Raw genomic sequence first — 15,511 nt, forward strand, 5'->3', positions numbered from 1 at the left:
ATTGTGTGTGAACTCAGGGCATATTCACTGTGGGTTAATATGCTCTTTGATTTTAGCAACAAATATCGGCATTTTAATCAGAGCAGGGACTCACTCAGATTAGTAACACAGCAGCATGGCCTCACCAGCCTGTCCAGCCCATGTGGCAGTGCAGCTGGGAACAGCGGTGCTCTTCATTATTATAATGCCTTGATGGTCAACGGGTGGTCAAGATGGGTCAGGGGAGAGCTATTAATAACGTGTAAGCTCACGATATTTTAATAACAAAATCTGTGAAGTTGGGTACTGTAATAAATGTTTCTGAAATGAATCTGTGGTGAGGAAGAGCCACGTTGTGTGCATCCTGAAGAACATCCTGCAGCCCTTATTAAATACAGTGTTGTGTGTTTGTTAGGTGGGCTTCTTAGCTCTAGTTGATTGCTGTACAGTGATATGAGGTTTAAGTGCTGCTTGGGTTTACAGTAAGTAGCTGTATCAAATGAGTTTTACACTAACTCTATACAACTGGTACACTTAGTTACAACACAACTCTAGGAATTACTCTACTGTCTAAATATTTACATTTTTCTGTGTTAAGTGTAATTAATAAGTTATGTCACATATTTGTGTAGAAGATTGTTCGGTTAACATTTAGCAGCTGTATTGTGTGATGACTGATTCCTGCAATAATGGTGATGATCAAGGAATGTAAGCATGTACTGATGCACTCTTTGCAAATTTCTCTTGTTAAGGGCGTCAGCGAAATTCCTAAAATATGAGATGAAATTCAAACGCAATACGTTTTATTTTACCAAGTGAAGAAATCACCCTGGTTGTTTAGGCATAAACTTCCTAAGATTTATTCTCATTCTAACCAGATTATACTGAAGTGTAGCGAGCATCTTCGTGGAACATATACAAAAGCACATATTTGTCCAAAATTATTTTTTGATGGATGTTTTCTCTTCTCAGCTGTTTTCTAGATTTCTCTGCTTTTGCTCTTCTTCTGTGTTATCTCCTGGAACTTGCTCTTTTGGATCGTGTTTTTTATTTTATTATTTCAAATACTGATTGATTGATTGATTGATTTGCTTTTTGTAGTTGTGCCTCCAGCCTGTACAAGTACAGTAGTGGCCAATCACCTCAGTCTACCTCATTGCAAAATTGCAGTCCACTGACAGCACTGGTTATGTCACCTCCATGCTGCCTCGTGCGCTCATTAGCATTCCAGTTTACTGTATTTGGCTGTAGCCCATCTGATAAAACATGTAAACAATTTAGCTGTGAATGCTCTCGCTGAGTTGTGATAGTGTGTTGGCGGTCAGATTCAGAGGTGTCTGTGGTTCATTGCTGAAAACTTGCAGCATTTCTGACTTCAGTGTAAGACACAGAATTATCTGCAGGAGCTAAGTAAAAGCAGGAGAGCGAGAGCTGCTTCGTAAGGGCATTTTATCCTGACAAGACCTGCTCAGTTATAGATATTGATTCAGAGGGAATTCTGTTGGCTTCACTTTGCACCTATCCTCCTTGTCATTTTCTTTCCTGGGAGTTACATAAGCAGGCAAATATTCAAGCTGTCAGCTCTCATGAACACCGCTGATTTGACTCTAATAAACCAGATCTAAGTGCTCTAAGCCCTCTAAGCCTTTTTCAGTACCGAGGCCCACCACTCACACACTCCTGCTGCATGTTTCTGTGTTGAGGTGTCAGACATTGTAAGTGGATGTGGCAACTGCATTAAGTTTAATGAGATGGGAAATGGGTGACCACAAACACTTTAAAGCGGGGTTATCATAACCTGGTGGTGCTTTAGGACAGGAAAATCCATGGGAACTTCGCAAAATCCTGCCTTAGTAATGGCATTTTCTGAGATCATTCGTATTCCCTTTTGTAATCTGATAAAAGCCCTATGCTCGGGATTAAATTCTTTTTGGCAGTGTTTGGCAGTGTCACTTCTTTGTTTAAATGTTTATGTGGCCTGGTGACTTGATGAAGCTCAGTCACAGGCAACAGAGAACATGCAGGTTGAATGCTAGGTACAGTACGGCTATAAATTTAATAGATTGTTCTCTCTCTTATATTTTTATAACTTTGGAAAACACTGATTGATGATAGACATATTGATATTTTTTTATGGGAGCCAATGTTAATATGACAGTGGGGTTATCGGAAAGTTGTTAAAGAGGCTATCCTCCAGGCTCACTGAGAGCAATATTTCTTTTAAGAGAGTCATGTTTAAGCATTGATTCACATTTTGGGTTTATGATGTTATGGAAGCAAAGTCTCATTCATAAACACAGTAAAAAGAGCTGAAAGTAAAGTTCAGTCTTGGGAAGGTGATTTGTTGCTCTGTTATGAAATGCTTTCTGTGTGGACTGAGATGATCCTTTTTCCTCTCCAAGACGAGGGGACTTGCAATTAGTTTCCATGGAAACTGTGTTGTTCAGTTGGATAATGTGTTTGTTCATAAAGCCCACTACTGTGAGGGAACACCCGGGTCAACAAACACTGAATTTCATGTTCAGCTTTGATAGAAGATGGATACTATATTACAAGATACAAACTATTTCCAGGAGGTACAGTTTGCAGTGTTGTCATAACTGTGCACAGGAAACTTGTTTTTATAAAGGCAACAGCAAAGGTGAGCAAAGTCTGATCATATGTATTCTGACATCACTGTGTGTATGTGTGTGTGTGTGTGTGTGTGCATGTGTCCAACAGAGGCATGATGACGAGGCTGTGGTGGACAGGGGGGGGACTCGTTCCCAGGTGAAAACCAACTTTGAGCAGGAAGATCTTGAAGGTATGTGGACAGACATATTGATAATTAGAATGCAGGAAGGGCTCGAGCACAGAAAAAGGCTACCGCAGCAGAGCCCACCTACGCTGCCCTTCGAAAGACGGCTTCCTCTTGACAGCTTTTCCATATTTCCCAGAAGATAAGAGCAGAGTGGGAGGTAGAAACTGTGGGTGAGATGCTTCTGCATCAGCAATTTCATAATCGCTGCAAAACAGGGACAAATAAAACAAGGATCCAGTGTAATTCTTCGGATGGACCGGCACAGATAACAATATGTGCTTCATTTTTCAGCTGCATATCACTCTGACATCAGCTGTTCTGTCTTAAATTGTCTTAAGGGAAATCTTGAGCAACTGTTGTGTGTTCAGCTTGCAAATTTTGTGCTGTCCCTAATGCCTGGTTACCTGTGACTATGTATGGCATGACAGTGTTGAAATCATGTGTTTAGGGTGGGTATCCAGGATCTTTCAGAGTAGTGGCTCTGTCATGCTCAACCATGTGCTAATAGGGCTGCTAGACCTGGGAACATTCAGGCTGAGGACATTAGATAATAGATATATATGATAGATTTATACGGTGCAACTGAAAACACATACTGGAAGGCAAATGGAAGGCCAAGGCAGCATGCAGAATTTACCATGACTCTTTGGAAAGTTGTAATACAGTCAATTTTTCAGTCAATTTGTAAACTGCAATTTTAGACTGCAGTGATACCCCGATGGCTCACCTGGTACCACCACATATCAGGGCTAAGTCTGTACTGCAGCGACCCTGGTTTGATTCTGGACCGAGCCCTTTGTCCCCTCCTGTCTCTCTCAACTGTTGATATCAAACAAAGCAGAAATGTCAAAAAACAAAACAAAACAGAAACAGAGCACAGTTCACACTACAATATGGTCAAGTAAAAACCATCCTGACACATAACCAAAATCCCACTGAGATGCAGCAAAATGCGTGTAAAAATATGAAACTGTATATGCCAGGCTTCACAGAATGCAGTGATATTAAAGTTAGTTAATTTTTTAGGCATGCTGAGAAAACACTTGAGTCTGGTTTTCAAGAAAGGCTGTCAGGAAGTGAGATAATTTTTTTTTTTAAATAAGGTGTTATCACACATTGGAAATGCTTTGTTTTTTTTTTTTTTTTAGTTTATTTCATTTTTAAATGGAAGACTGCAGTATTTTTCATATTTCCAAGCACAGAATTTGTTCAGCTTATTGTGTAGTGTATACATGCAGCATATTGGTATAACCTAACCAGTCACTTTGGACAGCATTTTACTGTGTGTGCAGTGGTTGTCTGAACCTTCATTTCACAGTATAATGAGGTGTGAGTAGGATGAGTCACTTTCCATGGACAACAAAACAGAAGAATACATGGGAGTGCACACACAGAGGTGCTCGTCCTATCTCTCTCTCTCTCTCTCTCTCTCTCTCTCTCTCTCTCTCTCTCTCTCTCTCTCTCTCTCTCTCTCTCTTTGACTCACAAATTTCTGCTTAAGCAGACAGTGAGTGACAGTTTTCCTATTGAATTCAAAAAGCAAGGATACACAAATTATCAAGCACTTACAAACAGGCAGACAAACTGTGCATAGATGCAAAGCAGCTAACAAACACACAGCACATACAAACCAAAAACTGTCTTCCCACAGGCCTTGTTAAAGTTTCATCTTATCTTATTAATACAAATATTTTCAGTCCCCTCTTTATATAAGTGACCAGTGAAAATGAGAACTGTGCAGACTCAAACATCAAATTCTTTGCTTATTCCAAGTTTTTTGCAGGTTCAGTCTAGAGGAGGCATGCACAACATATGTCCTGGAGGCCAGTCAAATCTGACCCGCAACAGGAATGATAATTACTAATTTGATTACATTATCAATGTGCCCTTATGTATCTCTAACTACAGACAAACCTTGTCTCTCTTACTTGCTCTCTTGCAAAACTTCAGATATCAACAGTTGACTACAGGTGATATTAATCAGTTCCAGCTGCATTTTGATTGGTCACGTGACATTAATACAAGTCCCAAATTGGGTGTGCTCCACCGGGTTGTGTCGGTGTGCCACTTATTACATAGTGGCAAGGGTGGAGAAAACAACTTGATTGAAATGTAAGTGGCATAAATTCCACATGAATCCCAATAAGCCGAACAAACACTGGAAGAGGCAGCGGCAAAACAGTAATGAAGCATTTCATTGTCGTATTCAAATAGTAAATTTTGAGAAATCATTATATTACACTGACATTATAGTTGATTTGAATGTATATCAGTGCCAAATTCACATATTTTTTGTGTTTGTGCAAAAATAGATAACTAGTTAAAGAAGCTATTTTGAGAATAAAATTTGTGGCCCTCTGAAACATCTCTTTAACTTCTTCTGGCCCGCATGGCAAGTTAGTTATTCACCCCTGGACTAGAGAGGGCTTGCTTCTCTCGACTCTTGGCAGCTGTACATTGTGCACATTAATATTACTTTTTCCGTGGATTTGACCTCTGCTCACTCTCAGTAAAGCATGTTTGTATGTATTTAACAGGTTGGTCAGTAATTTCAGAACACATTTTTCATGCTACCATATGTAGCAGGGGATTATCTTCTCTGTTAGATGTTATATTTAAACACTAAAAGAGCTTTTATATCAGCAAAATTATAGTGATGATAGATAAGAGGGAGGATTAGGCTATGGTTAATTGTAGAGAAATGTGACAAAGTTGGCAATTGTTATCAGTTTGGACTGCCATTGTAAATGGGTGAGGTCCAGATAATTGTTTGGTAATGTACATTTTTATCTAAGGAACAGCTTTCTCTGTAGAAGAACCCCTGTTGTTGGAATGAACCGTATAGCCCTTTCAGCAGTTATGGCGGTGCACAGGATGTGTCTATAGATTGCTGTTGACATGTTTTTGCTGAACTGCATTGAACGCTGATACAGCATCACGCAAAAATATATGTTGAATCACCAAAATAATGCGTGCTAACAGTAATAATAATAACTACTACTACTATTACTACCACTACTACAACAACGACTGATAACAACAACAACAATAATAATAATAATAATAATGATGATGATGGTGGTGTAGATGAAGTATGAAAGAATATATCAGTCTCTTAATCTCTGAATCTTCCAGAAAAAAAAAAAAAATTTCAAAGAACCGTTTATCCTCAAGATTATCTGCCCTACACTTTTACTAAAAGGATACTCTGGCTGCAAAAATGTTGTAACCTTATAAATAACATTATTTTTCATGCAGTGTAGGTAATTCTGACAATGTTTTATTGCATAACCATAACAGGTGGTATTGACTTGATGCTAGCTTCAGTAAGCATTACGTTATTATGTATTATCTGTCTGAGCAATGCACTTTGACACAGTTTCTGCCAGGATCAGGCAGAAATCCGTGAAATATAATGGAGAGCTTATCTGGAGAGTCCTGGAGAGTAATGCTTAACCATGATAATTAAAATCCTTATGATTGTCTGTTAAGCTTTTCAAAACACATGCACACACATTGTAGTTGATCCTCCTCTACCATGTATGGGATGTGTCCCCAGGCCACAGGACCCTCTACATTGGGGTTCACGTCCCCTTGGGCAGCACCAGACACCGCAGCCATCGCAGGCATCGCCATCATGGACACAAACACAGGAGGAGGAGCAGGGATCGAGACTTTGCCTTGGCGGAGGGCAGAGAGTCTCCTGTTTATGGTATTGGCCACATTCCTCTAGCATGAGTAAGACAGATTCGCCTGCATTATAACACCAACATGCTTACGCCCTTGTTCTCTGCCTTTCCAATTTGGTTTGTTGCTCTTTATTGTGCTTCTGTGACTGGAAACTGGGGCTCAGAGCATGTCTGCTGAAATTACAATCATAGTGGAATTATACTCCTATTAATTTGATTAAGCTTACTCACTTAAGATAAATGGTTCGACTCACTGGATTTGACCACTCACCTCAGTTCCCTGTGTGCTTGCAGACACTCCCTCACAGAGAGTGCAGTTCCTGCTGGGCTGCGAGGATGACGATGAAGAACACATTCCTCATGACCTTTTCACCGAGATGGATGAGATCTTCCTGAAAGATGGAGAAGATTCTGACTGGAGGGAAAGCGCCAGGTACTGTGCAGTGTCATGTGATTACACATCACCTCTTCACCCAGTGAGGACTTAGACATGTCATTACTAAAAGCTTTGATTGAATGGGCCAGTAACGCTGGTGATCCCACTTATAGTGATTAGAGACGTGGATATGTGTCTGACATCAGCGCTTCAGTTTACTCTAAAGTAATGTCATTGTTGAATTTTCTGGAATATGAACTTTTTGTTACTTCTTTGTCTCTTTCTTCATTGACCCATATTTTAGAAAGATACTGAGATATCGTTTGCTAACAATTTGACAAAATTACAGGTGGCTGAAGTTTGAAGAGGACGTGGAAGATGGAGGGGAGCGGTGGAGTAAACCCTATGTCGCCACCCTCTCTCTGCACAGCCTGTTTGAGCTGCGCAGCTGCATTATCAATAGCACTGTGCTGTTGGACATGAGGGCCAATACCCTTGAAGAGATTGCAGGTAATACTGTGGGGGGCACAATGCAAGCAGGAGGCAGACTTGTTTCTTTTTGTTTGCCCTAAACTGCACCACAAGCCCAGTTATTTCAACCGAGCACTTGGCAGAAATAAATGAACTGAGTAATTGGCTTCCTTTCTAAACTGCTGTCCCATGAGTTTGCTTTGGGGATCATTGTTGTCTGTTTGCTGTATAAAACAAACAGTCATGCTTCTTGGTAGCCCAAGCAGATTTTACCTTTGAGGCACAAGAAGAAATCTGTTTTAGCTTAAATCTCATTTTTGGCCCCAACAACATTCATGTCATCTAGGATGAAACCTTTCAACTGTTTAACTAACTTTTACCTGGGAATAGTTGTTATACCTGTTGTCTGGATGCTGTGGATGCTGTGCTGTACAGTTTTGCCTATGTCTTTCACAGACATGGTCTTAGACCACCAGGAGCTGTACTCTCCTCTAGGGGATGAACTCAGGAAGAAAGTGCATGAAACACTGCTGAAGCAGCACCATCACCAGAACCAGAAGAAGCTGGCTAACCGCTTGCCGATCGTACGCTCCTTTGCTGACATGGGACGACGCGCCTCTGAGCTCCACCTGGACAAGAATGGTGAGGAAACTGAACGACTTTGATACAGATGGCTTTTGGATTCCTTACTACCACTGTGATCAGGATGCAGTTGAATATTGTAGATGGATCCTGAAGGTGCATGATGTGTTGTACAGGGTGTCCATAAAGTCTCTTTACAATTTAACAAATTTATTACAAAAGCAAATGAATAGACAAATCTGTGGAAATAATAACAAAACGAGGAGTAGATATTGAAGTTTTTTGTCTCATTTAATACACCTCTATATGGGCACCATTAGTTGCACGAAGCACATCAAGACGGTACTCTATTTCTTGCCATGTTCGCTGTAGCATAGCCTCATCAATGGTAGCAATGGCATCAGTGATCTCATCAATTTTGTAATAGATTTTTTAAATTGTAAAGAGAGTTTGTGGACACCCTGTATATTTCACTGAAAAATCCATCCTAACAAGTATTTTATAGTGTGTGTTAAAATCTTTTTTTTTTTTTTTCTCAAAAGAAGTCAAGAAAACTACCAGTGGGTTGACAAAATGCCACCTCTGTCCAGTGCTAATCAGCTTGTGTGCATTTTGGATTACCTCATTCTACTTGCAGATGTTTTCACTTTTTAAAGAAAAACAGGATTGTAACACTGAATATGACACTAAAAGACTTTTTAAAATGGAATAACGGAATGAAGTTTTGCAGTGTTTGCTTATTGACATACAGCTCAATGCAATAATATCTAATTAATCATTAACTCTAACTGAGACAGCAATTAATCATTGCTGTCTCAGTTAGAGTTTGTTCTCATATCTTCCTCTTACTGTGTCTGGTTTTGTATGAATGTCCTTATGTATCTTTTTGTCTGCATTTTTTTGTGTGTGAACAAAAAAAAAATGCATTTTTGTGTCTATATGTATGTAGTAGTCTATATGTAAGTAGGTGGGTATGTGTTGTGTTTGCTTATGGCAGGTGGTGCAGTGGGAGGCTCCCCATCTCTTTTTATTTGGGGCAGCTGACTCTCAGAGTGAGAATCAGCTACATTACACACCCTTTGACAGCTCTGCTCCTCTCATCTCCTCTGCATTCCCAGAACCATCCACCACCCACTCCTTGCCCATGAAACATAACTGCCAGAGGGGGCAATCTCATCATGTGTGTCAATATATATTGGCAACTGGTTGGCAAAAGGTTCTGTTTTTGTATTTTGAGCTTTTGATCAAGAGGTTGTTGATAATGAAAATGATTATAGAAGAGCCACTGGAAGATGTTTCTGGAAGGTAATCGAGTTGGAAGCAGAAATGTATCAATGTGTCAACAGCTTGTACAAGGTATTTTGACCTAGTGGTGGGTGCACACAGTACACATGCAGACAAAAATAGAAATACAAAATGAACAGGAACACAATGTTGTCCTGCTGAGTTTTCTCTCCTTGTTTCTGCAAGTTCACTGCAGCTGCAGGGCAAGACACATAAGACAGTCATATATGGGATCACAGTAATCTCAGATCATTACACATCATAACATGTAACTGGTGTGCATTCAGCTGAAAGTCATAATCCTGCAATCTGGCTTGTTTAGAAACTCCAGCTCTTTTGCCAGCATGCAGGGTGGGATTTTCTTCATGAAGGAAATGTCTTTTTTTTAAGGACACATAATGCAAATATACCATCATCTGAGTGGCTTGGATTAGGAGAGTGAGCTGAAAAGAAAAAAGAAAAATCCATATTCTAATCCATGTTCTATAAATATGTGAGCATATTTACTGTTAATCTTCATGGTGATGGAACTGTTTGTTTGTATTCTGGGCTAAATTAATTTCAGGACATCTGGACTAATAATTAGAATGATTAATTGCCTTTTGCATTGCCAAACATGTTTTGTATGTGTAAAGTATGCCAGCATTCTACATTAAAAAAAAAAAAGTATTTTGTGGTTTACTGGAATTGTGAGTGACACATCGAGAGGCATGTTAATTTCACAAGTGAGGCAATCCTCAAGTTAATTTCAAAACAATAATAGCCAATAAGCTCCACGTCATGCTTTGGGAACATGTTAAACAAAGTAATTAATATTAAATTTTGACCCACTTGTTAAATGATCACAACAATTCCCAAATCCCTGCAGTCCCGTCATGCTTGAGACTAATTATCATGTTTACATTTGCCTCGGTTTTCTGGGACAGCATTGCTGCAAAACCAGGTGAACGAGCTTTATTAACTTTCACAATGGTTGTCGCTGTCTGTCATGATCTCTCAGCAATCTTCACACTTTTGTTCTCCCCGGTGATTTATGCTTAGTCACTCTCAAAGTAGCCTGTGAAAACGGATCATGAAGTTGTGGACACAGAATTTGTTCTCAGTCAAAGATTTTTTTTTTAAACTAATCTGTCACTTCTCTTATGTGAATTTTCCAGGTCAGCTGATGTCCTCCCAGTCTCATTTAGCGGGGCCGGACGGAAAAGCGGATGTCAGTAGAGAAAACAGTGCTGTGGACTTCAGCAAGGTATAGTACCTATAGAACATACAACATATATCGCTTTCCTCATGTTTTATATGAATAGCAGAAAACATACATTTTAGTTATGCCTCTGAAGAGCAAATGGGACTGATTGAAATATGATCAGAATGAGGATCATAATATACACGTGAGTTATATGCAGTAGCACGTGCAACAGTCAGCAGAAGCAAATGTAATTCTTGTTAATAGTGACTTCTGGACACTCACATTTAGCGGAATATCAACAGAGTATTTTTTATTATATGTTTGGGATAGCAAACAATAAGTCCTAGCTGGTATTTTTAATGGAAAATTCCTCTATTAGGGGATTAGGATTACATGTCATCCGTCCGCCACCATTCACCATGAAGACAACTATATGACAACTGTACACAGCTAAAACAGATAAAATCCTTGCATATGACCCCAACCTTTTGTTCAAGTCCTACTGTACAGCATTTTCAAACTAATGTACATTGTCCTGTTGGCTGAAACATTTATAAAATGTACATTGCACTCTGCACCAGGGAGGAGATTTAATACATTTCACAATATGACTGAATGCATGATATGAAGTTGGCAATCTGATACAAATATAATTAAACAGTATATTGTAAATGAAAAGTCACAATTTACAGTATATATGTATTTTAGCCATATGTTTTTCCAGCAGTGGCACTGGCTTCCTTGAATGTAAACGGTTCAAAAAATGTATTTACAAATTCTTTACAAAGTACAATGATATATTTCGATGGAGGCCTTTTTAAATTGAGACGACTACGGCAGAATAAAATGCTGCAATTTTTTTTTCTGCCCCACGAGCGGTATTGTAACATTTTTGCATTGTGACATACTGAGTTTCAAGACAGTTGCAAATGAAAGGCATTATTTGGAGAGGAGATAAATGTGCATTGTTCATTTCAGATACTGTCAAACCTTCCATAGCATCCTTTTATCAGCTAAGAACGCGGTATGAGTGCCGATGTAGCCTTGTGCATTCACAACTTAAACATATCTGGGCCATTGGTGCCTGAAAAACTCTTTGATGCATTGAGCAAAATCATCAGTGTTATTTTAACTATGACTGTCATGTCAACCATATGCCACGTAAACTCACACACATCAGAGTTAATACAACTCTTCTGACAGTTTTGAGCTCTGTTAGCTGCATGAGTGAACAGACAAGCCCAGTCAACATTTTTGTCACCTGAAAATAATTGTCACTAAAAAAATCAACACTTACTCACACTGCTGTACAGTGCAGTTTGATGTACTGTGTTAGCTTATCATTTGCTGTCAGCTTGCATTTGCATTGTGGGGTCACAAAAGATAACACATACCGTATAAATATTATGTAGGAAATCATAGCAGTCATTTATACACAATAATCTTTTAAATTATTTCATCGCAGTTCATCTGTACAGTCGTGAGTATTATGTGTTATGACACACAAAGCCTGGATGTCCTGTGGTCAATTTAGCCCACAAACCGGACAGTTTCATTAGAAATGTACGGTGAGGATAAACAGTAGATATAATCACTTATTTATAGAATGCACTTATGAACTTGAATGATTTTTTTCCCCCTTTCTCCATTTATCCTCTCAGTCCAAGCCGCTTTTATAAAGCCTGGAGGAAAAAGGTGTCTAAGCCCTTTCCATGATGATCTGTAATGTATTTGGTGTCCTTTTTAGATAGACCTTCATTTCATGAAGAAGATCCCACCAGGGGCCGAGGCTTGTAACGTGCTGGTGGGAGAGCTCGAGTTTCTAAACAAGCCGGTGGTGGCATTTGTCCGTCTCTCCCCGGCGGTCCTGCTCAATGGGCTGACTGAGGTCCCCATCTCCACAAGGTTACTGCACATTTTGGTTTAAGTCAATCAAAAATGCTAAAACCTGATCATTAGAAATACATCTCCTCAACTCTGGGAAGATATTTTGAATCCCCCTCTGACTTAACTGTGGGTTCAGTCAGGAGTTGTCCTGTTTTGTTTGTTGTAAACTCGAGGGCCTGTAAAGCCCCTTGAGACTCTAAACTGACATTTTGGTCCTTAAATAAATCTGAAACTGAATGCTACTTTGAATACTATCTAACACTTAAAACTGCAACTTTATTGGGCATGATTTTATTTTGATTGTTCCCTTCCCTCATTCTTCTTGATCAACAGTGTTAAAGGAACAGCTCACCCAAAATACCAAAAAAAAAAAAAAAAAAAAAAAAAAAAAGAGATATGTTCATACTTAACCTGAGTGTAATTTATGCATCCGGATGCTGTAGTTTCTGTGTGATTTGGTGAGGTTTACAGTCTGCTTTTACTTTCCTTTCTCTCAGCAGCACAGTACAAAAGATGTGGAAGTGCACTGTTTTGTGGAGCTCAAACTTGCAAAAATGTGCATGTGGAAAAATTCTGCAGCAGCAGCTGTTTCCAAAAACAATGACATAAGTACCCAGCACGATCCACAATTTTGGAGGGTGAAGAGTGATTTTGGGAACTACTTCCTGCTGAAGAACACCAGCATACTGTATCTATCCACCAACAATGAGTACAAATTAGAGGTGGATAGATATTAGTAGTTTGGAGTACACAGCTTTCTGTATTTTGTATGAACTGTTCCTTTGAATAGATGTGATTGGCCCATATCCCACCATATAAATAGATTAATACAGCAAAACGTGCTACATATTCATTGATTTCTTTTTGCCTTCAGGTTCTTGTTCATCATCCTCGGCCCCATGGGAAAAGGGCCCCAGTATCATGAGATTGGACGGTCCATTGGAACACTAATGACAGATGAGGTAAGAATGCTCACCAATAAGCATTCTGTTACCGGGTCAACACGCTGTGGGGGTTATTTATTCATTAACGTTTTGGCAAAGCGGTTGCATTTGGTTTGAATGTCAACCACATGTCATATTCAGATTCTCCACAGTTGATTGAGTCGAGGCAGCTTGCATAACTTCACAGTCCAGCCGATCTCATCAAATTCCTCAAGTGATGAAACATAACTCAAGGCTTTAATGACATACATTTGGCGATTAGTCAGCCCTCATGTCCTCCTTTTTGTCAGGGACTCAGACTGCCATCTCTGTCAAAACGGAATAAAGGAAAGGCTTTGACACAGTCCAGAATGTATTATTTACTATTTAACTGAACTGATTTGATATCAATGCTTATGTGTTTTACAGTGTTAAAATCTTAAGCTATTTAAAATGCTGGTGCTCCCTTCCTTTTATTGTTATTGCAGTAATACTACAAGCATATGCATATACATATACTAGTATGAGTCAGAGTAGTAAAGCTATGTAAATTAGATATACATATTTGATCTTATTCCCATTCAGATTAGCAGGTTGTGGAGTCACATTCTCAACCAACGAGCCACTTGCATGAATGTTTCTTATGACCACACCTTCTTCACACACCAATTTAATAGACTCTGAAATTGTGTTTTTTTACTATTCTTACTTTGTTCTTGTACACTCCAAGCTCTAATGTGTTCCTTCGATGTCTTGGCACGTAGACAGCAGGACACATCTTGTTTGCTTAGTTGTAGAGAGTGTTCAAATTGCTTTGAATATCGTCCAAACGTTGATAAACCAATCCACTGCTTGGCACAGCCATATCCATTTCCTTCAAGTTTTGTGACTCAGCAATTAATGTTTCGTTTGAAGTCTTCAACATTTACTTGTATGTACATTTCTTGCTTTACACCGTGACACTGATGGGAACATACCTTATGGGTTTTGAGTGCATGAAGAAGGGAGAACACCAGTGGAAAATCAGCTTGAATCCGCATCTAAATGTTAGCCTTCCATGAGAGCTTTTTTTTTTTTTTTAATTTCCAGGTTTTCCATGATGTTGCCTACAAAGCTAAAGACCGTAATGATCTAATTGCTGGGATTGACGAGTTCCTTGACCAAGTGACCGTCCTGCCTCCAGGGGAATGGGACCCATCCATAAGAATAGAGCCACCAAAAAATGTACCTTCTCAGGTGAGTTTGAACACTTTCTTTCTGGGGGCAACGGTTTTTCAGATCCTAGATTTTCTAAATGTATATGACAACCCTAATTGGCTTTTCAGTTGAAATGAATCCAACTGCTGTGTATTGTTTGTCGTACAGGAGAAGAGAAAGAAAAGTAGCGGTTTACCTAATGGAATAGCAGAGGTTGGAGACGAAGAGGAGCACGATGGCCATGGAGGTCCAGAACTGCAGCGCACTGGAAGGTGTGGGAGTCAAAAGACAACAGAGTGCACTGTTTTTGGTTGTAGTGAATACTGATCAGCCAGTTGCCCTGTGAAAGACTTTATGCCGGGATAAAGGTTAAGTAGGATGGATTTTATGTGCCTATATGGATATGTCGCTCTGTTGTAGAACGGGACATTTCTTCACTTTTCAGCAAACAAAAGTAGTTTTGCATTGTGATGTACCCATTTTGCTCTGTTATATAGTTAGATATGGAGCTGTGTGATGGCTGACATAACTGTGCTTCTTCAGATACAGAATGATTTAAAAGGTTAACTCTTATATGCTCAATGCCAGTGAGTGAGATGTTCCTTAGGTGTGTTCTCTCACAAATATATACTCATGCAGGTGTGGAGCATAGGGATGACACGGGGACTATTTATGAGCTTTAGTAAAAAAAAACAAAAAAAAACTGAAGAGTCTTTAAGGTTGCATTGTTTGAAAGAATGTAAATTTTTTTGTAAGTTTATTTGATGTAAATGAATGCATAACTCCAAATGTTCTGGAGTGTGTGCCTTTGTGCCCTGCAAGGAGAAGAATGCAGTTCGGCTATTTCTGGTTAAACTTTGCCTGTTTCAGCCTCAGCAGCAGTTGTAGCCATAAAGTGGTTTCCATAGCAACACACTGCAGTGAGCTCTCTATTTGCAGCTAGACGTTTCTGTCACAGGGACACATCATGAGAAACCATGCTCAAAAGTTGAATACCTCACAGATTACAGTGGAAGAATAATCAAATCAGCAATAAGAAAAAGAAAAAATAGCCAAAAAATGTTTAAAACTAAAGTTGTAAGGCTGAAACCTGTAACTGTTTAGGTATAAAAGATCTGTGTTTGCCTTTTGGAAACA

The 15,511-nt window shown here is 39.3% G+C and overlaps 1 protein-coding gene across 2 annotated transcripts in view; it reads left to right on the forward strand.

The window, feature by feature from the left end:
• slc4a10b (solute carrier family 4 member 10b) overlaps positions 1-15,511 on the forward strand; it is a 28,925-nt gene that overhangs the window by 3,172 nt on the left and 10,242 nt on the right. The window contains exons 3-12 of one of the 2 annotated variants that reach the window (XM_030080165.1): positions 2,701-2,782; positions 6,339-6,491; positions 6,745-6,901; positions 7,194-7,354; positions 7,772-7,957; positions 10,339-10,427; positions 12,115-12,272; positions 13,129-13,216; positions 14,267-14,413; positions 14,543-14,646. In XM_030080165.1, coding sequence (XP_029936025.1) covers positions 2,701-2,782; positions 6,339-6,491; positions 6,745-6,901; positions 7,194-7,354; positions 7,772-7,957; positions 10,339-10,427; positions 12,115-12,272; positions 13,129-13,216; positions 14,267-14,413; positions 14,543-14,646 — 1,325 coding nt within the window. The remainder of the gene's footprint in view (positions 1-2,700; positions 2,783-6,338; positions 6,492-6,744; positions 6,902-7,193; positions 7,355-7,771; positions 7,958-10,338; positions 10,428-12,114; positions 12,273-13,128; positions 13,217-14,266; positions 14,414-14,542; positions 14,647-15,511) is intronic. The other variant, XM_030080167.1, reaches the window with a different exon arrangement.

Source organism: Myripristis murdjan, chromosome 21 (assembly GCF_902150065.1).
Source record: "Myripristis murdjan chromosome 21, fMyrMur1.1, whole genome shotgun sequence".
Lineage (NCBI taxonomy): Eukaryota > Metazoa > Chordata > Actinopteri > Holocentriformes > Holocentridae > Myripristis > Myripristis murdjan.